Genomic DNA, 25368 nt, shown 5'->3' with positions numbered 1-25368 from the left:
GCTCTTCGAACTATATGTATGTGACCTGCCCATTGCCACTTCAGCTTTGCGACTCGTTGATCTGTGTAGGTGACTGGTTCTTCTGCGGATCTCCTCATTTCTGATTCTATCACGCAGAGATGATTACCAAGCATAGCAACATCCGCTCATCGCCTACTGTGTGACGACTCTGAGCCTTCATAAATTTATTTTTTACATTATTGCTAAGTAATCCTTATTAATAACTAATTATTAATTAAGTTGTAAACTTAATGCTGTGAGGATTACAAACAAGCCCAGTCTAATAAGAAGTCGACAACCAACTCGGCCATGTCTGTTTTTTTATCACCATCATTATTTAAAATTAATTACTAAAACCCATTTCATTACGTAGGTACAGTAATTGCTTAAGTCTATACTAATATTATAAAGCTGAATAGTTTATTTGTTTTTTTGATTGAACGCGCTAATCACAGGAACTACTGGTCCGATTTGAAAAATTCTTTCAGTGTTAGATACCCCATTTATAATATTATCCCGTATATTATCCCCATATTCTTACGGGAACGGGAACTACTCGGGTGAAACCGCGCGGCGTCAGCTAGTACTTTTTAAAATACCTAAGCAATGTACGTACGTATAGTTGAAATCCTGCATTAAAAAAATTAAATCGTACATGCTCAAGTGGTGTCTGAAGATTATCCTACATTCTTCAAACTTCTACAACTATGTTCGACGTAGCCATCACAATTCACATCTTTATCTGATAAAATAAAAGTGAATATATACGTCAACTCATCTATATTGAAACGAGTAAATCTACTATACCGACCTTCTAAAGGAAATCGACGTGCGCGCAGTTAATGTTAGCTCAGCACAGCAGTTTGTTTATAGCAGTGAGTGAGGTGTGACGCTACAATGTTGAGGTGAGAATTTACCTGCCAACTATACTAAACGCCTTAATAAATAACAACTTAAACAATTAATAATAATAATTAAATTGTATTATTAGTGAGTAAAATCGATCAAATGGCTCGTCACATAGGTATAAATATCCAACGGAATATTTTTATAAATTTTTTTAACAGGACACGCTAATAATAAAAAATATATAGATATACCTATATATTTTTTATATATATTTTATATTTTTATATATAAAATATATATAAAAATTTTATATTTTATATTTTATATAATTTTATATTTTATATTTTTATATTATTAATATTTTATTTTTTTTATATTATTAATATTTTATATTTTTATATTTCTATATATATTTTATTATGCTAATCTAAGCATGACATAAACATTAGGTTTAGTATAAAAACAAGTTAAATCTCCTGTCTTCATAATACGTGGACTTTCAAAACCTGTCAACCTACATAACAAAATGGTAGGTAGGTACCTATGTATATCTACCTACTTTCGAAGCACGTATCAACAACCAACATCAAAAAGGTAAAGAAGCCGTCATATTACATGTTCTAATTATTTCTGTTATAATTTTTTCTTAAGAATATTTGCCATTTATCTTTTAATTTTTTTTGTTTACACTTTCTTATTAAATTATTATTTTATTTTTTTATTGAGAAAGAATACAATAAGGAACTTAAGCTAACTTATCCTAATAACTATACAAATCATGCCCACGTGGAATGGTGGCAAGAATACTGGCTGCATTTCCGCGCTGGACAGCCAGGCTGATCCTTTGCGCAAAAAATGAGCCAGCCCTTCTGTCACCAGTAGAGGCAACTAGCCGCGGTGGAATGATACGGTAAAATTTTTTGGCACTGCGACTCCATGGCCCAAGGGTGTCCACGGCAAAAGGTAAATATGACCAATATTCCCATTCCGGTCGGGAAAGACTCATATTTTTTAAAATTAAATGTGAAAATTCACGTGATTAATTTTCCAATCCACTCTTATTTTAGAGAGAAAATTCTTGCAAAATGCAAGAAGTGCTAATAATAATATTTAAAAACATACATAAAGACGAACGTAGAACCTCTTCCTTTTTGGAAGTTGGTTAAAAATAAACAGACTACAAATACTCCGTCTATTTTTTGCTTATTCTATAAAATACTATATTTTCTTTAAGTATACTATATTTTTTACAACTTAAATATGAAAAATACTACATTTTTTTGAAAAAATGTTGGCAACCCTAACCGGAACTACTAAACCTAGGCAGAGTAAAGATATAACCTAGGTATCTAGAAGTTGCCGTCGGTGACCCGGGGCTGCAAAGCTAAATAAGGCTCCTTCCGAGTCGCGATTAAGAGGTTGATCTAATTTTAAAAGTATTTTATTCAGATTACATTTTTGTAGATACATAATATACCGTAATATGATCCCAAAAGAATCTTCACTCAGCATTATGTTATGTGTGTTTCGACACAGCGATAATAATAATTCATGGGTTGAGGATTCTTTAATTCTTCATGTAAAATGCTAAACTTGATTCGCTTAAGTAACCACATTGCACAGTGCGTTATACAATATGGCGCAGGTCATGGAAAAATGAGGGTGATTCCCTGTCGCCGCGCCCCTACGTAATCGGGGACACCTATAATCTTGTATAGAGTGAGTCTTTACAAGCAACTTGGTGAAGGCGATGAAACCCATAAAAAAACAAACGTCACGCGTCTCCTTGAATTACCAATAAAAAATACTCCATTTTATTTGAATTTCGTATTTGTAACGTGTCACCGTCGTGTTCCATGCGCTCCATCTGCCTACTATTGATTAATCTGTGATCACTATTCACTCCCTAATAATTATTTTGGAAATATATTTCATGTAGAGAATTGACCTCTCTACAGATTTAATGGAAGTGTAGATTAAAAATGTGATGGGCATGCCTTACACATTCTTGTTTGACTACGGAACCCTGAAACATTCGATAAAACCTTGAACCAATTCGACCGTGAAATCATCCATAAACAAAAGGCACTTAGCTGTTACTGTAGATAGGCATGCAGTAGGTAGGTTAAACTAGTTTTTTATCAATTTTTAGTTTTTTCTTATGTAGCTAATACCTACTTATACTACACTGTGAATGAAATGCCTTACCTTATCAGCCGATAGACGTCCACTGCTGGATATAGGCCTCTTGCATGGACCAAGCACAACGGTCTTGAGCCGCCAGTATCCAGCGGCCCTCTGCAACCCGCTTGATATTCTCGGTTCACCTAGTGGGGGGTCGACCACATTCCAGCACCTTGGGACCCCAACCGAATTACGATTGAATTACTATGTACTACGTACATACGTAACCATTAAATAATTTAGCATAAGTAGCTATACACGAGTATGTACTAATTATGGATGCCATCAAGGTCATAAAATAAAATCCTGAAAATATTTTGTACAGTGCTTCCCTCAGATGTAAAGAGGGGATATTTTTTTACTAGTTACTATGGTTGGATAGGCCTTTAAAAATATTGTGGGTGTATTAGTGGGTAGTTTATGACTACCTGAAAAAAAAACACGGAAGTAGTTGATTAATGAAATTAAAAGAAAACTAAAAAAATTAAAATTGCCTACTACAAACGGAACGGAGATGGAACGAACGGATGCAGATCAAACTGCATTAGTTTATACTTAAAAAAAAGTACGTACATCCACTTCTTTTCGTTTTTATCTAACAGATAGTTACAAATTTATATTTCATAGTTCTCTTTAAAAACTCATTAATTTCCTTTAGGGAAGTTGAAATTCCTTTCAAAAATCGAGCCGTAAAAAGGTCATTAGTAAAATCGTAATGAAAATGACGTTCCCATTTGTCCACTATCATCTAACTAACTTCATTCGTCATTACAGCTTATAGTAAAAATCAAAAAGGCTTAGTTTACAAGTACTTTTGAAACGTGAAAATTGAATATTTGTAAAGACTTCACCACAGACTGGAAGACTGGTAAAATACATAAAATTGAGAATTTTGAAACGACCGAATGTCATGAAATTATTAATTACACTCTCAATCAAGTCATCAATATTCTATTTCAATGCGCATTCATTTGAGACCCCACTCGATTATATTTCACAGACATTGGGTTTTTTCCCCACATTCACCACCCACAACTTTTAAACCCTTTAAACCCTTAATCCAAACCAAACTTTTTTTTCTCATAAACCACCTTCTAATTTAATCTGGTTCCGGTGGATCCCCTGCTTAATTTCTATCGAAAACTCGACAAAAAATATGATTAGATTCACCTATGGAAATTTTCTTTGCAGCTGAATCAATAGCCACCACGAAATAACAGTCAAAAAATAATAATGAGAATTTATTACTTAGTTATGTATTTAAGTGGTAGGTTTTTTTTTTTTTTACGTTATATAGGCTAGCGCTTGGCAGCAATCATGCTTGACAGTAAGCGATGATGCAGCCTAAGGTGGAACGCGCTTGCCTAGAAAATGCCTATTCACTCTTACCTTGAATATACCCATGTTGTAGGTGGTAGGGAAAACTGAAGCTGGAAGGGCATTCCATAATTTCGCAGTGCGGATCAGGAACGAAGAACCGAAACGCTTCGTACGAGTCCAGGGGACATCAACTACGTATGGATGCAGACCTCTGCGATGCCTGGCAGTTCTATGGTAAAAAGGTGAAGAGGGAACTAGATCGAAAAGTTCCTGAGCGCACTCTCCGAAATAAATCCTGTAGAACACCGACAGACAGGCAACTTTTCGGCGATGCTCTAAAGATTGCAATTTCGCATTAGTTAGCGCCTCGTTACCGATGAGCCTTCTAGCTCGGCGATCCACCGAGTCCAGAGCAGCAAGCTGGTATTTGGCCGATCCATCCCATAAATGGGAGCAGTACTCCATGCACGAACGAACCTGACCTTGGTAAAGAGTAAGAAGCTGTTTCGGTGTGAAGTAGCGCTTCACCTTATTTAGGATACCGAGCTTCTTACCAGCTGTTTCTGCTTTGGACTCAATGCATTCTCCAAAGTTGAGCTTGGACGATATTGTAATACCTAGAAGCTCAATACTGTCGGTGATCGGAACAGGTGTATTCCGGAAAGTAGGAGTAAACTGGAATGGACTCCTTTTCGCAGTGAATAAACACGCCTGTGTTTTGGTAGCATTAAATTTGACTAGATTGGCGTCTCCCCAGTCGGACACCTTGTTTAAGGTCAAATTGACACGTTCTACCAATGTCTCTCTTTGCTCAAGGGTCTCAGCCCAACTAGCGCGAGGACTGGACATATATCTATCTGTTACAGTGCTGTCGTCGGCATACCCAAATAAACCTGGCTTGAGCAGGTCGTTTATGTGCAGCAGGAAGAGTGTAGCGTAAAGAACTGATCCCTGAGGAACTCCGGCATTGATTGCCATTGGATCAGACGAGCTGCCGTCTACGACAACTCGAAATGATCGTTCGCTCAGGAAATCTGATATCCAGCGACATAGGCTAGAGGGAATCCCGTAGGCAGGAAGCTTACTTAAAAGGCCATCATGCCAGACCCGGTCAAAAGCCTTCGAGACGTCTAGTGAAACAGCGAGCGCTTCACCATGCTTCTCGATGGCTTCACCCCAGATGTAAGTGACATACACTAGAAGATCACCTGTCGAACGGTTGCGACGAAAACCGTACTGATGGTTCGAAAGGAGATCATTTTGCTCGAGGTATGCCAGGAGCCTGTTGTTCAATACACGTTCCATACTTTTACAAAGTATGGAAGTGATTGCAATAGGTCTGTAATTAGCCGGGTCGGCACGGCTTCCCTTTTTTGGTACAGGTTGTACATTAGCAACCTTCCAAGCCTTCGGAACCTGAGCAGACTTAAGGGAGAGACGGAACAGGCGAGTTAAAACAGGAGACAACTCAGGGGCACATGTTTTCAATAAAATTGCTGGTATTCCATCAGGACCACTGGCCTTATTCACATCCAAGCTGCGGAGCACCTTCAAAACCTCACATTGGCGTATGCGAATCTCTGGCATAACAGTGTCGCATGATGGTAGGTTTGGAGGGGAGGTGCTCCCAGCATTGAGCTGTGAATTTTCCGCAAAAAGAGTCGCTAAGATGTTAGCCTTGTCTTTTGAGGTGAAAGCCAGCGATCCATCCGGTTTCAGCAAGGGTGGAAGCGAAGGACGACAGAAGTTGGTTTCAACCGATTTCGCGAGAGACCAAAAAGCTTTACTACCCCGTGGATAAGATGCTAATTTGGCCCCAATGCGGTTGGTACGGTTGAAACGAGCCTTCTTTAGAACCTTCTTGTAGGACTTGGCAGCTAAGTTGAATGCTCTCTTCTTTGCAGAGATATCCGGAGCTTTAGTGGTACGGGCTTCAGCCCACGCTGCAAACGCTGAGGTGGAGGACCCTTTATATCTTTCAAAGACCTATCTTTCGATACACCACACAATGACATCTACCAGTAGGTACAAAAATTCATCTCCACTTTATATGTAGGGGAAGTAAAACCTACCCTAAAAAGAAAATATTTTCAAGATTTTATTTTGCGACCTTTTTCACATTTTTAATGTACATACTCTTAGTAAGTAAGTAAATTATAGCGTTCGAGTAGTAAAGTCTCTGCGCTAAGGGACTACAGAACTACTTCCTTGTGGACTACAGAACCCTAAAAAATGACAATCATGTTGGCCTAATCTAAAGCGAATCAATTCTGATTAGGTATTTATCGCACATAATACAGTAAGATTATCACTGGGAAAATATTACGTATTATGGTAGATTGATAAAATAGACTGTTTTAGATTGGACTGCAATAAAACGTTAGTAAAATGTCGTGTAGGTACCTACCTATAGGACATTTTTCAATCTAAGCATATAAAAAATTCAGATTTCCTCAAGGATATTTATTGCAAAAAAATCCCCATTACTCCTTGGAACCATATTTTTTTGCGCATGTGGAAGTGCCGTATGCTTCTCATTGAGACCTCAGCGGAGCCATCGGGGGGTTTGGCCAAGTGCAGAAGCATCGCCTGATGGGACCGAAGGCAGAAGCAGCCCTAGCGTTGTCTCCAGTTCTATTTTAGGGCACAGAATACATATGTACAAGGTTAGGGTTGTATAACAGAGGTACAGGACAAGTTTTCACCTTGCGCCATGTAAGCCAGTTCTCGACTAATGGTAGACGGCAACGATCACCAGGATGACGTTATTGTGGTGTAGGTTTTTTTCTTTTTAGGTGCGGAACCTTTAAAAGCATTATTACCGATTCCCGCCGGAAATCGCGCAAATTACACAGATAGTTCGAGCCGCTATGCCTTTGTACGTACTCGTAAATACAGATTTCCGCCAATTTCCAACACATTAATAACCCTATTATCAGTCATATCAGGTAGTTAACGACCATCCAACAAATAAAGGACAGGTTTAGTTGACAATGTGTGAAATCATTGTACAAAGCCAATAAACAATCGCATGACAGTATTGAGGAATAGTATAGGCAGCGTCGGTGCTGACATCGTAACTGCCTAGTTGGTCCTAACAGCGTAACTGCCTCATTAGTCCTAACAGCGTGACTGCCTCGTTGGTCCTAACAGTGTAAAAGTCTCGTCACTCCTAATAGCGTCACTGCTTCATTAGTCCTATCATAGTAACTACCTTAGGTATTGGTCCGAACAGCGTAACTGCCTCTTTGGTCCTACCAGCGTAACTGCCTCACTAGTTCTAACAGCGTAACTGCCTCATTAGTCCTAACAGCGTAATGATTGTTAAAAAAAATAATATTAATTATCATCCTTAAGCCCGCCAGCTAGCATTAGAGCGTGATGGGACTAATCATATCCGAGGGGATATGAAAATGATTTATAGCCTTGAAAGTATTCAATAAGGAGGGAAACTATGAAATTCAAACGACATTGACCAAGTTTCTAACAAGACCTATGACCTGCCTACATACTCAAGAACAAGACGCGTTCATTGTTTAAATGGGTTTAGCGTTGATTTCTGCTAGTGCTTCTTTGTGAATCTTATTTATAATTACAAAATAAATTAAAAGCAAAAAACTTAAAAATGCTTTTATTTAAACGCTCTAAAAAGAAGAAAATGTTTTTTTCTTTAATAATTTTATTAGATTAAGTAGTTGGGCTCTTTGAAAGAGAGCTCGCCAAATAGGAAGTACAACAACGCTACGTTGGCAGGTGGGCTTCAGAACTGATACACTAAGATGCATTCGGGTAAAAAAAGTCAATGTTAACTAATTTGTACAAAAAGCAAAGATTGTCTGGATATTTACAAAATAAAAAAGATTATAAAATTTCAATATCTATTAAAAATCTTTTGTCGTAATTAGATGAAAATTCATACAGTTTTAGATTCTTTACATTAAATGTGACATTTTTAATAATAATAATAAATATACTTAAGCAATACTTAATAAATGAACTATAAACTTAAACGCACAAATAACAAAACTATTAGTAATTTTTTTTTGAACGCCTATACAAATCTAACGATCATTATGTACCTACGAGGTCATTAGTTCATACCATTTTGTATAGGGCGTTTTTCAGCGATCCGCGGCAGCACCGCAAATCTGACCTTTTAAATCCCTGTAGCTCCGAAAGTAATGATCGCAGACCTGTTACTTTTACAAAATTGCTTTTTTTATTGTCTCTTCATCCTTCCCTCGGGCTCCCCTTTTCACATGTCTATCTACCTAGTATCTACATATGTAACTACCTCAGCAACGTCACGATAGCAATAAAAATATTTTATCTTCAAATAAAATGTTGCGTGTAATCTAAATTCGTGAAAATATTAGATAAGTAATTTAAATGTAAACATTGCTAATTTTTTGATGCTATACCGTGTATTTATAAATATGCTACCTACTAATTTTCCTGTTACTTACAGGCAAATATGTTTTTCCTGTCCCGCTGGCCAAAAATCAATCAAAGACAAGACAAGTAGCTTGAAGCTTCATCGACAGACATTTATTCCAATTAAGTACTTGTTCGGCCACCCACTAGCGTCCAATGTCAAACCCCTTAGGATTCGCCAACCCCACTTTGAAACACCCTTTTTATTTTCTCTTTCCAGCGCTTTATTAGCGCCGGTCAGTACAGAACCACTATGCATTTCTTCGTACTGCCTTTCTGTTTCTCATTTCTCTCTCTCTTTCTTTTCGTTCCGTTCTCTTTCCTTAATAATAGCTCTGAGCATCTATTAGTACTTCCTCCAGGCTCCATTCCTCATCATCTACTAGCAGGCGTGCGATGAGGTTTTGCGCTTCTACCTTTCCCCTCCCCTGGGCCTCTGTTCTTAGATCAGCGCAGCCCGCACACTCAAAGATAGCATGTCTCGAAGACACCCTGCCCTGCCTGAAAATTCGACTTCCAGAAATTACTGGAAATCGAAAATTCTAGATGAGATTTACTGTTGGAGTTGGACTATTGTATAGGTACTCTTTGTTGATTGTATAATCAAAAATTTCACTGGTTTTTCACTTAGAATTAAGATAGTTCACAAAATGTGCTATTAGGAGTTAGAGCAGTTGATATAAATGTTTGGCGCATACCTACCAACTATTACTACCTTCCTACTACATTAATTTCACGCATGTCATCTTCACGTAAAACATTTTCATCTTATCATAATCAGGTCTCCTATCTACATACCTAATTAAATAAATAATAACTCAATACATAATATAAGATTTAGATAACTGATAGCGCACGGCTTAGAACAATGAAACACATAAACTGCGTGCAAGTCGTGAAGATAAAATATTTACCTGATACGTAGTTGTTCAAAAAATTAAAACACATCTTGTCTTGTAACAATAACCACATGTGCTTTATTTATAAATTCTGTTATAATAATAAATTATATTATGTAAACTAGCGGACGTTTGCGTCTTGGCTCGTGTGAATTTCAGTTTTTCATACCTGCAGGAACCATGGATTTTTTCAAATAAACAGTAGCCCATATTTTGCTAAAAAATAATCTATTAATGATTACATTACATAATATGTACTGTATTGATTAAAGATGTGATAGCCCATTGGATATGACCTCTGCCTTCGATTTGGAGGGCGTAGGTTTAAATCCGGTCCGGGGCATGCACCTCCAACCTTCCAGTTATGTGCATTAACAAAAATTTAATATCACGTGTCTCAAACGTTGAAGGAAAAACATCGTTAGGAAACCTGCATACCAGAGAATTCTCTTAATTCTCTACGTGTGTGAAATCTGCCAATCAGCATTTTGCCATGTGGTGGTCTAAGGTACAAAATTCAGTGAAGTACATACTTAGGAATAGTATCTACGGTACCGTGGGTGCCTGTGTAACATAACATAAGATACCTACGAGTACACTCACTATGTCGTCAATCTGATAATCTTAACGAAAACGACGCGAACTATGAGAGATTATGGAGAAAATGTTGTAGAAAATGGAAATCTTTACTGTTGCGGACACACATCCTACCGACATCGCCGATGTCCCAACAACACGATGCTACTGAAAATAAGTAGGTATGCCGGATGAATATTAATAGCTATAATATATAGCTCCAAAATATTGAAAAATACTATTATAGCTTGGCAACTTCGATCATAACACTCCCGATGGTCTGCGCGGACCGGGGCGTATAGCGATGATTGAAAAACCCACGCATCAGTCGTGGGTTTTTCACTTCACTTCCCCGCACGCACGATTTCACACCCGCGCAGTATTTTCCCCCGTCGTCATGGGAGTGTCATGGGAGTGTCATCAACGAACAAGTCAGACCTATTCGATTCTGACAAAATTTTACAGATCGGATATTTTGTGAAGTTCCACAAAATAAACCCCAATAGTAATTGAAAAAGAAATTAAAATGAAGTTTTAAAATACTTAACTTACCTACCGAATATTTTGCAAACTCTACGCCTCACAGTCCTTATTATGTATTCATCAAATCGAAACAGCTGAGTCACATAATAAACTGAAACCAATTGATTCACTAACCTTGACTACTGGCGACCTACCTATCAGATATTTAAAATTCGTTTTGTATGCTAATACTTAAAAGTACCAATCTGCTAAAATAAAGTAATAAATTATTAATAGTCTTTACTGTAGCTTAGCAAATTCCTTTGTATCATTCCCGATGGTCCGCGGGAGTCTTGAGACGGTAGCGATGACAGAAAAAAGTTGACCCCTACACAAATAACCTATTATGTTACGAATAAGTCTCATAACTCGGTATTATAATAAACAAGTAAGTAGGTATATGTATTATAGATTAAGTAATTATATTAAATATTATAATCATTGGTGGAATAAAAAGTTACCGAGATCGTAGGTTGGGTCCTGTTAAATTAGATTAGAACATCTTTTTATTTTTTCTCTCCTTGGTTATATACAATAACAACTTAGGTTAGGTTAGAACATTTTTTCTTTTTTCACCCGTCTTTCAGTGGGGTCATAACTTCCCTCAGCCGCACGAAATTTCATGGATTTCACATAACTGACAGAGAACTGAATTAGCAAGGTTCTGCCGGAGGCCTACGACTTTCATTTGGTAGGTACTCGTAGGTAACTACTAGAGGGATTTGCTCTCCTTCTTCCACCCCCGCACGAGACCCCACGCGCCTAAGGGTGGCCGCTCACTGACAATTTTTAGTTGGCCGATAGTTGGACGACTTTTTAATTGTGCGTGTTATAGTTGGACGATTTAGTTGGACGCGCGGGCTGCCATACAACGCTATACCTGTTCTATACTCGGCCGATTTAGTCGGCCAACTAAAAGTTGTAAGTGAGCGGGGGCTCTAAGCTCGCGCCCTGATTTATGATCTGGAACCCACCAGTGACAACCACACCACACCTTCCACACCAATGTTTAAAATATAATTGCTCCACACCCATATTGCGGAACTTTGAGGAAATACGCACGGCAGTAGAACTTTTCTTTCTTCGTTGAACAAGCTCTGTCAAAAAGTTACTTTCGTCTGGCAAGTTCGTTGATAACACTCCCATGTTGTGCGGGCGTCAGGGGGAAAAACTGCGCGGGTGTGAAATCGTGCATACGTGCAGTCGTGGGATTTTCATTCATTTTTATTTTTTTATAATTTTTGTTACAATATTTCCTTCATTATCTTTTATACATTTTATGTGGATGACATCGCTTTCTATACTTATACCCTTCCTTGCTTTTGCTAGGTTTTGTCCTTTAGATTTTCAAGGAATGCGAATGCATATAATTTAGGTAGGTAGGTACCTATTGTTCTGTGGGTATAAATAATTAAAATACGTATATGATTAACCTTTTTGGTTTTTTATATATTATGCCAACGAATGACACTTGCCAAACGGTTCTTGTCAAATCAAATATTTACCACAATAGGTACCTAATAAATATTTATAATTTCTTTATGCAATTCGATATAATCAAAAAAGAAATCGTCGTTATGCTGCCTGGTTGTCAGAAGTACACTTTAAAAATCAGGTAGAAAAAGGCAGGTAAATAGAAAACACTACTTACATTATTTATTATACGTACCAACCTATAAAGACTAATCAGTACTTTGATTTCGCAACTCAACGCAACTGTAGGTACATTAAGCACCTGTGGAATCTAGATAAAGCTAATCCACCCTTACATAAGTACTCTTAGAAGTAAATTCGTAATTCGTTTATAATTAAGGATTAGTAGACAGTACAATACACTAGTAATCTTACTCGCCACTCAAAGATATAACATTGTCCATATAAGTGTGATTTGCAGTGCACTACTATCTTGACACTTATGAAACAAAGATTAGCCACATCTGCTGCTTTAGCGGTAGTAAAATATCAAGTGGACACTTACTATGACATTATTGAGATCATGATTAATAAGTTGTATAACGATCTACAGACTTTTTTTTTTACAAGCTAGCTAGCTAGCTTGACTACAATCTCACCTGATGGTAAGTGATGATGCAGTCTAAGATGGAAGCGGGCTAACTTGTTAGGAGGAGGATGAAAATCCACACCCCTTTTCGGGTTCTACACGACATCGTGCCGGAACGCTAAATCGCTTGGCGGTACGTCTTTGTCGGTAGGGTGGTAACTAGCCACGGCGGAAGCCTCCCACCAGCCAGACCTGGACCAATTAAGAAAATCTCAATCGGCCCAGCCGGGGATAGAATCCAGGACCTCCGTTTTGTAAATCCACCGCGCATACCACTGTGCCACGAAGGCCGTCGAAAACAACGACAACGATGTAAATGTCGTAATAAGACAACTTTCCAAACAACTGTCAGTAGAGCATGATTGAGTACTGTTCCTATTGACGGCTGAGTGGCGCAGTGTGTAGTGAGCCAGCCCTCTACATCAAAGGCCATGGGTTCGATTTCCCATAACTGTAAATACACGCTCCAATCGAGATCGATTTCCATCCATTCATGTCCATTTTTAAGAAAGAGCTGAACCGCCGAATAAAAGTTCGTTAAGCTCCAAAACATCTTTTCGTCGAAAAATAAATTAATAATTTTGACAGCCTCCGTAGCGCAGTGGTATGCGCGGTGGATTTAATGACGGAGGTCCTGGGTTCGATCCCCGGCTGGGCCGATTGAGGTTTACTTAATTGGTCCAGGTCTAGCTGGTGGGAGGCTTTGGCCGTGGCTAGCTACCACCCTACCGACAAAGACGTACCGCCAAGCGATTAAGCGTTCCGGTACGATGTCTTGTAGAAACCGATAGGAGCGTGGATTTTCATCTTCCTCCTAACAAGTTAGCCCGCTTCCATCTTAGATTACATCATCACTTACCATCAGGTGAGATTGTAGTCAAGGGCTAACTTGTAAAGAATAAAAAAAAAAATCATCAGTGCCTGAAAACAAAAGCCTTGGAACAGTGCGTGTCATCAGTAATGACTTACGGTTCCGAGGTTTGGTCGATAAATATGGGCCTCTTAAGAAGGAAGCGCGCGATGGAGCTCGCTCCTATAAATCCAATTGTTCGAAGTATTAAGAGATGAGATCGATTCAGAGATGAGTAGATCCAAAGAAGAACCAAAGCCATCGAAGGCTGACATAGCTGAACAAGTAGTAAAGCTTTAACTTTGCTTTTGCTTTGGTGGCAATGGACGGGGCCTATAATTCGAAGAACCGAATTCGAAGTTCCAAGATGCTAGAATGGCGATCCCGCACCGGAAAACAAAATATTGGTTGACCCCCACCGGAAATCGCAGTGATAGTTGACCCCCTAACTAGGTAGACCGAAGATATCATGTAGGTTGCAGGTAGCCGCTGGAAACAAGTGACTCAAAGCCGTGTTGTTCTTAAGAGAGGCCAGCAGTGGACGTCCATCCGCTAAAGAATGATTATGATGTCAAATCTTACCTCGTTATATTAGTTTAGATTACGTAAAAGCAATTCTTTTTAGCATTGCCCTTAGCTATATACCTACATCTGCCTATATTGCAACTGTCTGAGCACCATTGGCGTATTTACGATTATTTCCTAGGGTGGGCCTGGCCCCCGACATGAAGTTATTATTAGTATCATAATAGAATTCCATATCGGTAGCCCAGATCCTAGGGTGGGCACAGGTCCATTCTAGGTTGGGCACGGCCCACCCGGCCCCGCGCTATATACGCCTATGCTGACCACGGTTATATTGCAGGTCACGGAAGTGTTTGATTTGGAGCAGCATGCTAGCAGCGCTGGTGGCAGGCGCGCTGATAGCTGTTTTAGTGCTGCAACCGTGGAACCAAAACAACCAACTGATGATGCGCTACCGACACGCCGCGGTCGTCGCCAATGGTTATGAATGCGCTTCAGTTGGACGGTACGTACCTTCGTAATTCTCGAGGAAGAAAGAACCACTGCGACATGCGTATTAAGTTTTTGGCCTTGGAGATATATAGCAAAATCAAAATAGCACACCTTTGTTTTTACTTCGAGATTTGTCAAAAATCTTGAAGCTAAGCTCTTTGCAAACCGAGTGTAAAATATATTACACCTATAAATTACACCTAATAATAATTACACCTAAAAATACACCTATTTATATATTTAGACGGTTAGGTACAACACAAAAGATTGTTTTGTACCTAACCGTCTAAATATATATAAAAAAAAAAAAAAAAAAAAAAAAAAAATTGGTTGAATCCAATCCAAGCATTCACAATCACACCAGAACTGAACCAGTGTTTCCGACCAGACTTTGACTTTATTGGCGCATAATTTACGCTAATCGCAATTAAGTCTATTATAAGATGGAACTATATGATTTGAACTATATGAGTTCCATTTTTTTTTTATATTGGTCTGTTGATTACATTAACGGTATCTTAGAAGTTCAACGATTTTAAATTGATCCAACTGCAAAACCATGCGTAGGCATTTTCAGGATTTTTACCTTACTTATACGATGATCTGTTTTTGCGCTAGATTAATCTAACTTAATTTTACTTTCTTTTCAAAGTGATATACTGCAAAAGAACGGCACGGCTGTGGACGCGGCCATTGCGACGCTGTTCTGCGAAGGATTGGCATGTGCGCAATGCATGGGCCTCGGAGGCGGATTTCTGGCAACCGTTTACGATGCTAACACACGCACAGTGAGGGTACTCAACGCGAGGGAGAGGGCGCCCGCTGCAGCGACCGAGGATATGTTCCAGAACGCCTCATCAACAGTCGGTGGACTTGCCATCGCAGTGCCGGGAGAACTGAGGGGATACGGTGCCCTGTACCGAGAGTACGGGCATCTGCCGTGGAGGGAGCTGGTGCGGCCAGCTGCGGACCTTTGCCGTCGAGGTCACCGCGTCAACAGCTACATGGGGCGGGTACTGAAAACTTATAGAGACAGAATACTCGCCGAGCCGTCGATGAGGTCAGTTTTATACACGATTCTTTAACTTACTTGTTTGCATTAGCTCGTATGAGGTGTTCGAGAAACTTGGGTCTGAACAAAAAAGATTTCAAAGGAGATCTGGAGATTCATTCTCTTCAGGTTTCATTCCTGTGCTGATCTCGCATCTCTCTTCGACCGTATCTTTGAGAGGAAAATTGAGTGCACATACCTCCTGTCTAGTTAACTACTAAGCCTTAGAATAAGTTTTGCTACTAGGCCTTAAAATTCGGTCTTAAGTCTTAAGGAATAGTACCAACTGCTACCAGAGCTAAATCGGGGTGTTATTGGTGTATAAATTGGTAATAAAAGAATTAACATAAAAGGTCCTCATTGCCATTAAAACAACACCCATTTTCCATAACAAAAGAAACGTTTGTGCTTTGGACCCAAGTCACTGTGCTAACAATATTTATTTTAACATAAATTAGTAACGAGTCATTGAAAATATAAAATGCAAATACCTATACCTAACTAATGTTCTTTTGCAGTATTTTTTTTTAAATTTTATCTAGTTAAGTTTATTAACCTTAGTTTATATTAATTAACTAGCTGACGCCGCGCGGTTTCACCCGCGTGGCGTGGTTTCACCCCGTTGTAACCTTCCTGGATAAATGGGATAGATTAAAAGTTTATTTTTGGTTTTCCAACCTAATATTTATAGCAAATATTTCACTTTTTGTATCTAACTGTAAATCTGTATAGGATTTGAAATTTGGTACATTGTGTACCTACTGAATTTTACAGTCAGTCAGCATCGTTAGTTGCATAAGTCAATCCAATAAATCCAAAGTGATCCACTTTATAATTTCAGAGAACTGTACGTTAATCCAAATACTGGAGATGTGTGGAATGAAGGTGATCTCATACGTGAACCAACACTAGCCCGCACCCTCGACATCATAGCAGAGGAGGGTTCCGAGGCCATCCACGACGGGAGCCTCACAGCAGCGCTCGTACGCGATATACAGGCCTTCGGAGGTATTATAACAGAGGAAGATCTCAGAACATTCAAGTAAGAAATACTTTTAACAAGGTTAATTACCGGGTGCCGGGGTACTCTAACGGCTGCTGTCAATAACCTACCTAAGATTAAAGATAGATAGGCTATCCTCGATTTTATCAATAGGTAACAGTCAAACTATTTTTACAGTCAAACTATCTGTCAGTATTAGGTTATTGAAAAGCAGATAAGAACAGAAACATAGATCTTCTTAACTTTAACGCGAAATGGCGGATTGATAGGTTATTAAAAACGGCCGTAAGCGTGTACGGATAGCGCGTATACTGGTACGTGTAGTCACTTTACGCGTGTCTGGAATGTCATGTCCATACTTGCAGCTACGCGTGTACTCTTGGAGAAGGCAGGAGGGTATTAGTTACCATGTATTCCGATACGAATGACAATACGCTTTAGAATCAAATCAAATAAACACGAAGTTCTTATAGAAGTAAAATGTGACATCCCACGAATGACCAGTGATTAAAAAGAATTGAAAGAAAATGATTTTTATTATCATCATCACGTTAACTTTGGTACTAGGTACCACGTTAACGTGATGATGATAATAAAAATCATACACTAATATACTACGTAAAATATACAAAATTACTTATAAAAAATTATGTGATATGATTCAAGGATTTATTAAAAAAAACTAAAAACATGCATTATCTTAATCTAAACGTCTTTATATCGCGTGTTCCGAGTTTTACGCTCGGTGAATATTGAACTTTTAATATTTCAAGAAATTCTCAGTTCATGAATTTGGGAAGTTGAAGGTGTTACACCCTCGTGCCTCGGGGAGCATGTTGGTGACAATCATTATCTGATAGTTTTTATTAAGATAGTTCCAATAGATCGTTACAAGTCAAAGATTTTTATCTGCACTCTGAACCCGCAAATTGAAAACCTTCAATTTGCTCCATGTTTACTCCTCTATCCAATATGAAGAGGGCTGGCCTGGATATTCGAATTCGAATAGAATATAATGGTGAACTGAGCTTTAAATTGAATTATTTAACTTCTGTTAACCTTACGAATAAGTAGTAACTAGAGGTAATATTTTGTTTTTCCAGAGTAGAATGGCAAGAACCAATAGCTGTGCCATTATCAGAGAAGCATACTCTATACTCGGTGCCGCTGCCAGGCTCTGGCTCGGTGCTGGCATTCATATTAAACATGTGGCGCGGCTGGATCGGCGCTGGCAGCAACGTTTTAGCTGGCAGTAACGCCTACTGGCACCGCGTCGTTGAATCCTTCAAGTATGCATATGCGAAGCGCACAGGACTCGGAGATCCTGCACGTACTAATTTATCGTACGATATCAGAGAGGTGAGCCTTCTTTCCAGCATTCTATTACTCGGAACCCCGCTGTTTTAAGATCATCAGCTCTTTTCAATTGGCATCGGCAGTATCGCTGAATTGATGATTTTCACTGTCTGGAACGTACATTAGAAGATTTGTATTTTGGGCTCTTGGGTGTGAAATAATTTTATTTACTTTTGTGCGTGAAGGGGCCCCTAAGCAGTTGCCTACTTTGCCTAATGGTTCATCTGGACTTGTTTCTTATTCTTTGCGGCCTCGCTTTATCCCGTTTATGGTAGCGTCGCTTATTATGCGGCTTCATTCTGAGGGTGACATTGAACTCTACTCGCAGGTCCATTTTTTCATATACATATCCTTAAATATTTTAGCTAGGTACAATAATTATGATGAATTTAAATGATCAATTACACGTTAAACTAAAATACCTACCTACTCGAAAGGTTCTACCTCTACCTTGGCCACTTTTGTACCTATGCATTTCTCGATATCTATCTGAATTATTTTCTTGTGTCGTTCTCTTTAAACTTTTTTTTTTCATCATCAAGAACCCGTATCCGTCCTCTGCCATATAGACGTGAACTTTTAAAACAGCGCATTTTTACACAATCGAATTTAATTTCAGTTAGAGCGTAACCTGTCTGACCCTGATTGGGCAAGAGGCTTCAGGACCCTCGTAGACGACAACCGCACGTTCTCAGACTGGCAACACTACGGCGCGCTGTTCGAGGGGGCCAACGACCACGGCACGGCCCACGTCGTGGTGTACGCGCCTGATGGCAGCGTTGTCTCTGCCACGAGCACTATTAACTATATGTAAATATACCGATAGCAATTTTTGTTTTTGAACAAGAAGCAGGTAAGTCCTTAAGCTCAATTTGGTTGAATCTGGGAGGAGTTTTACGTTGAGGCTTAAGACCCTGGATTCCTTGCAAGAGGCTAAGTACGTAAATCCTTGACGTAAGTTTGGGAATCGCTGGATGCATGCAGTTCTAGAGTTAATTAAGCTTAGTTTACAAGCATTATCGAAATATCAGGTAATAATACTCGTATTATTAGATAATGGTAATAATAGGTAATTTGTCGAAAACTTCAAATTAAAGCTACGAGGGTTTCAAACACGCCTTGGTACGAGGAGAGCCCACAATTATGATTATGAAGCCTCCTCTCCCGATCTCCTCTCCTCCTTCAGTCGTGTTCTATGAAGGTCGTGATCACCTCCACTCATGACTTTTATTCTTACGCGATCTCAACTAATGCTAAGTGACGATGCAGTGTACTAACTTGGAAGACACAATTATAATCTACCAATATTTCTGACTGTTATACACGAAGATATAATATCGGAACGCTAATTCGCCTGGTAGTCGTCGTTCGGTACGTCTTTGCCGATAGGGTGGTAATTAGCTAAAGCTCAAGTGTCAAATCTACCACCAAACCAGAGCGGAGGCAATGTAAAAATGTAAAATCCTAGGTACCTTGATTGACACTTGATTGACTCTTTTCTTGATTGAATTCGCTAGTAAAAGAATAGTACCTATGAGTCCCTATTACGTTCCACAGTTTAAATGATAAGAAGTAAAGTTATTTTTTTTTATTAATCTACAGATGGGGTAGTCAAAGAAGGTCTACAAGCCTCGGTATAATGCTGAACAATGAAATGGATGATTTCGCCATTCCTCATCGAGAGTCTGCCTATGGGATGCCGCCGTCGCCAGCGAACATGGTGGCAAAAGGTCTTCAGCCGTTAAGCTCTATGGTGCCAAGTGTGGTACTCTCAAAAGATGGTACAGTGGACTTGGTGATAGGCGCTGCTGGTGGTACAAAGATAACTACTCAAGTAGCGCTGGTAATTACTTGTTCTAATTTGATTATCAAAACTAAAAAAAATAATGAGACATGATAGACCAGTGGATATGACCTCTGCCTTCGATTCGGAGGGCGTAGGTTCGAATCCGGTCCGGGCATGCCCCTCCAACTTTTCGTCTTGTTCTCAGTTATATGCATTTTAAGAAATTAAATATTACGTGTCTCAAATCGTGAAGGAAAAACATCGTGAGGAAACATGCATACCTGAGAGTTTTCTGTATTTTCTACGTGTGTGAAGTCTGCGCCAGCGTGGTGGAAGGCCTAACCTCATTCATTCTGAGAGGAGACTCGAGCTCAGCAGTGAGTCGAATATGGGTTGATAATGTTTATATGCAATTGTGTAGCCGTATTTGATCTAGGTACTACTTTGTATTCAGGTGACGACGCACTCACTTCTGGAAGGCGAAGGGTTATCAGATGTGATACAACGTCCGCGACTTCATCATCAGCTTGTCCCGATGGAAATTGAACACGAGATTAATTTCAATCCGGTATATACTTAATCGTTTTTTTAAATCATAATATTGTAGTTATGCTAAAGCCACACTCGAGGAGTACTGTTTACTAACAACCAAATTATAAATGAGGGTAGAAAACGCATGTCATTTTTCATAACTTATTTTAAATTATTATTAAAAATAATATTTTATAAAACAACAATACGTTTTATAAAATATTATTTTGAAAATATATTAACAATATTTAATTGTTTTAAGCTTATTAATCAAATATATTTTCATTAATTTAAGAACAACTTAATTATAATTAATAATAGGTGTGAAATGACTAGCGATTTATACCCTCATTTTTAATTTGTTTGTTGGTAAACAGTATTCTCGAGTATGGCTTTAGTATAGTTATTTGTTTCAGAATTATTCCAAGGAAGACGATAAGACTTGCACGTTATGCCACCGGTCATGATCATTAATTGCTTACATCATTAACAATTACTGCGTTGTTATTCTGTAACGATGGTTTTAGGTATAGCTCGACAGTGTGTGTTTTTAATTCATCACGATCTCTCTCTATCCGTAGTGTTGCATTAGGCAGAGAGCGATAGAGACGAATTCGGGACTCACACTTTCGACCACAGAGTAACCAGAGTGAATCTTAAACTGCGTGCTAAAGCCCGTGACACCCATAAAAAAAACAAGTCACGCGTGTCCTTGGCATCTGCTATACAAACTTTTTTCATAATTTGTATTTCAAAATGTAACACTAACAGCAATTACGTAAATTAATATAATAATCAATAATAACCAATAAAAAAATACTCCATGTAATTTCTTTAGTGAGAACAGTTTTTAAAATATTTAAAAACTAAACGCCATTTTTCTGATGCAACGCTTCGTGTCGTACTGACTCGAGAATGTATTCGTTTTTAAATTTTGTATCTGTGACGGGTACGACACCGTCGTGTTCCGTGCGCTCCATCTGCCGATTATTGATTAATCTGAGCTGTCGACTTATAAAATAGTTATCTATGCCACAGTGATGTAATGAGGGCCATTGTGTCATTGTAGTACGAGTGATTTTGTTCGCCTCATTGGACTATAGATATTACGAGTTACAATGGCTAAATAACATGCAAAGGATACAATACTTACTTGTTGACCATGATAAGAAATAAAAGAATTACTTAACAATACACGGTAAATAATGTAGGTACCTATAGGTAATTGGTGTTAGGAATGGCCGCCTAGGTTATCGGCGTGGCCTCCTAGATTTTGTAGGTAGGGTGTGTTTGAAGGACTGCGCGGGTGTGTAGTCGTACGCGCGGGGCATACCTATCTACCCCCCTCCCGGCCCGCGCGGATCATCGGGAGTGTTACGAACGAATTTGCCAAGCTATATCAAAGAGTCGTTTATAAATTAACAGACATATTTTTTATTAAGATTATTTATTTATCATTATACTTCCCGTCCTACAGACCGTATTCAAAATACATTAGTAACAATACTTTTAAGTAACCCCATCCCACCCATCCCATCGGACTCATGACCATGAGTGCGGCCCCTTAACCATGGAACTGTCGAGTCTTTCGTAAAAATGTATATGAGTACCTAACTACCTATGTTGTAAAAAGTTATCTAACGAGACATTTTTCTTATCTGCAGAGTGTCATCGAGTTTTTACGTGGTAGAGGACACGCGACAACAGAACGTGGCCCCACTGCCGGGTTCGCCGCCATGGTGGGCATTGCACGAGAAGGAAACGACTATGTACTAGCGTCTACAGATCGAAGAAGAATTGGGAGCATTGACGGTTTTTGATCTCACCACAAAAAAAAGCATTGAGCTATATGTACTACATATTAGGTAGGTGTTCCAAAGAAAAATAATATTAAGAGTGTGCAAAATGTTATTTGGTAGGTAGTTACAAATGGTTCTGGATCTCAGATTCTGGAAAAGTTAGGAGCCTGATATTTGGGTAAATGATATTTCAAAGTGTTAGCTTCGTTAGGTCTATACAAAATAAACAATTTGTAAAACTTTTCTCGATAGTTTATTTTTTTGAAAAATACATGTTTTGCTCACATTTTGCTTTCAATCTCAGGAAAAGCAAACTTATTTTCTTAAATTTTTGTGTAGAAAATTAGGTGTATGTCACGTGAAAGTCATAATTCGGCGTCTCGCTTGCGCTTCGAATTTCGCGTTTCGCTCAACGTTGTAAGTCAGTAAGATAGTATGAATTGCGGCGATATCGCTGCAGTTAAACGAAGTAGGTAGTGATGAGTGGTGTCATCTATAATACGTAATACATATAACTCAATGTTCAAAACGCATTACGCTTGCATTTCAAATGCATTAAGATGTAAGGCCTTACATAAATAGACATTTACCACTACTATTATTATTATTATATAATTGAATTTTTACCGTACTGGTTCCTGTGAGAGTATGGCTACCAGCGGCGAAAGTTCATGCAAGCCAATTCCCGCTGGGTTACCTTTAAAATCCATGCATATTCATTGTTGTACTGTATCTAGATATATGAGAAACCGGAGTTTGTATCACGCTGTATGAGTTTCCTTTTCTTTGGGACGGCTTTAATTAGGCGAACATTGATCCTCGTCCTTTTTGGAAGTTGGTTAAAAATGATAGTAGGCACTACATACATTAAGTATCTAACTAATTAGAATGCACGATTTACTGTAGGTATATGGAAAAACAATTTTTATTTATCGTTTCATTTTGTATTACGCTGTAGTAGACCTAAGATGCGCATTACATATCTCAAGACGAGATAAAAACAAATATCGATCAATAGCGGCGCAATCTAAAATATCGCTTACTCTTCCGTTTTCGATTCCGCCGTTATATCGTGGTATTGGAACATATAAATTACTCGATACTATATTATACTCGCAGAGCTAAGAATATACTGCGCAGCCTTAAGCTATGCATTGGCGAATCTAGGATTATTTCCTGAGGTTGGCCTGGGGTGGGCCTACATATCACTGAACAGAGTCGACACTCAATATAAAAATTTCGTTTGCAATATTTGTGGACGCCAACGACTTAAATTGTAGTGGACGCAGACCTCTGAAACGGCTCGACTTATTTATTATTTTTTAACCGACTTCCAAAAAGGAGGAGGTTCTACGTTCGGCTGTATGTATGTTTTTTCTTAGTATCTATGGTAGGTATCAGAAAGGTCTTAATATATTTTTCAAAATCTTTGTTTTTTTGACGGCCTCCGTGGTGCAGTGGTATGCGCGGTGGACTTACAAGACGGAGGTCCTGCTGGGCTGGGCACGTTGAGATTTCCTTAATTTGTCCAGGTCTGGCTGGTGGGAGGCTTCGGCCGTGGCTAGTTACCACCCTACCTGCAAAGACGTACCGCCAAGCGATTTAGCGTTCCGGTACGATGCCGTGTAGAAACCGAAAGGATTGTGGATTTTCATCCTCCTCCTAACAAGTTAGCCCGCTTCCATCTTAGACTGCATCATCACTTACCATCAGGTGAGATTGTAGTCAAGGGCTAACTTGTAAAGAATAAAAAAAAAAACTTCTAGGTTTTTCTTTATTATAAGTTGTAATTGTTATTATTTGATATTTTGTGTAGAATAATTATTATTCCGGCGTCCATCATAGAATTTCAAATTGGTAGTCCAGTATCCTAGGGTGGGCACTGGACTATTCTAGGGTGGGCCCAGCCCACCCGCCCCTCCCGCTATATACGCCTATGGTGTCTTGATCGCGCCGCAAGCCACTACGGTGTGCGTACTGCAGCATGTGGCGTCAGACGGTCGGACACTAAGTCGTATGAAAAACGTCAGGAGTGGTATTTTGTTCCGTCGCCGAGACCAAAGATTACAATGTATTATGGCCGAGACGGTCGCTGCGGCGTGCGGCGCGATCAAGAGAGCAAAGCTCTACGCCTGGTGTTCAGAGCGGACTCGAAGTTTAGCCACAGAATACATAATAGTAGTTTGGCTTACGCGTGGGGGTTGACAAACAAAGGTATTCCAAAATCACCTATTATATTTTAGTATCCTACTTACATTTTGTTTTTAATATTTTTATTGATTTTAAGCATAATTTATCATGTTTTTAGTCCATAAACACAAAATAGTAGGTAACTCTTGAACTTGTATTAATTAGTTGGTGTTTTTTATGTTAACATGCATCGTTCCTACCTACCTGGTAAAATAATTCCCGACTTTTCCTAAAAATGTTTGTAACGTTTTTGTTATAAATATGATTGTATATACTTATCATGTATTAAATATAAGATAGGTGCTGTGATATAAATAGAATATAAAGATTAATTAACAATGTTTGTTTTATTTGTCCAATGATAAATGATATAGACAAATATCGATCAATAGCGGCGCAATCTAAAATATCGCTTACTCTTCCGTTGTCGATTCCCCCGTTATATTGTGGTATTGGTTTATATATATTACTCGATACTATATACTCGTAGAGCTTAATATAATATTATCATCTATTTAGAGATATAAGATATTTAAGTAATAAAATGTTCAGGAATAGTTATCACTTCGCAGGCGGAGAGGGGATAGATAAGGTGGGTGTTCGTTCTAAGACGGCATTTGTATCGTCCAACTACGGAACCCTGCACAGTGCGTGCCCCAACACTGTCCGATAATTACCTGACTACGCCGTTTTTTTTTGGCTCAGTATATCCCATAAAGTTTCGCCATGTCCGTCTGTCCGCGGTTTAGCGCAGAGACTATTAATACTGCTGAGACTATTAAGCTGTAAACTACTCGCAGCATGGAGTACCTGTGTTCATTAAAAATGTGAAAAAAGTCGTGAAAAAATATTCCTATAGGGATAATTTTTTTATTCGTATTTTTATTCGTTGGATAGGTGTTTGAAATATATGAGGGGTATTCTATACTTACCGACTCG

At 38.7% G+C, this 25368-nt stretch overlaps 1 protein-coding gene across 1 annotated transcript; it reads left to right on the top strand.

Annotated features, from left to right (window-relative positions):
* Nucleotides 1-760: 760 nt before the first annotated feature.
* On the top strand, nt 761-24768 carry LOC112046210 (scoloptoxin SSD14). The gene is made up of 9 exons (XM_024082771.2): nt 761-905; nt 14562-14726; nt 15366-15773; nt 16606-16806; nt 17871-18126; nt 18743-18933; nt 19726-19966; nt 20364-20477; nt 22105-24768. Exons 1-9 carry the CDS (start codon nt 898-900, stop codon nt 22258-22260), a joined length of 1740 nt encoding a protein of 579 aa, XP_023938539.1. The 5' UTR covers nt 761-897; the 3' UTR covers nt 22261-24768.
* Nucleotides 24769-25368: the final 600 nt, after the last annotated feature.

The sequence above is a fragment of the Bicyclus anynana genome, chromosome 14, assembly GCF_947172395.1.
Source record: "Bicyclus anynana chromosome 14, ilBicAnyn1.1, whole genome shotgun sequence".
In the NCBI taxonomy this organism is placed as follows: Eukaryota; Metazoa; Arthropoda; class Insecta; order Lepidoptera; family Nymphalidae; genus Bicyclus; species Bicyclus anynana.
The sequence above is the reverse complement of the archived record's forward strand: the minus strand, read 5'-3'. Positions and strand labels throughout refer to the sequence as shown.

Coding starts and splice junctions, on each gene's coding strand:
- LOC112046210 (XM_024082771.2), top strand. Junction 15,774..16,605: donor CTCGCCGAGCCGTCGATGAG/GTCAGTTTTATA, acceptor TTATAATTTCAG/AGAACTGTACGTTAATCCAA. Junction 18,127..18,742: donor TATCGTACGATATCAGAGAG/GTGAGCCTTCTT, acceptor ATTTAATTTCAG/TTAGAGCGTAACCTGTCTGA.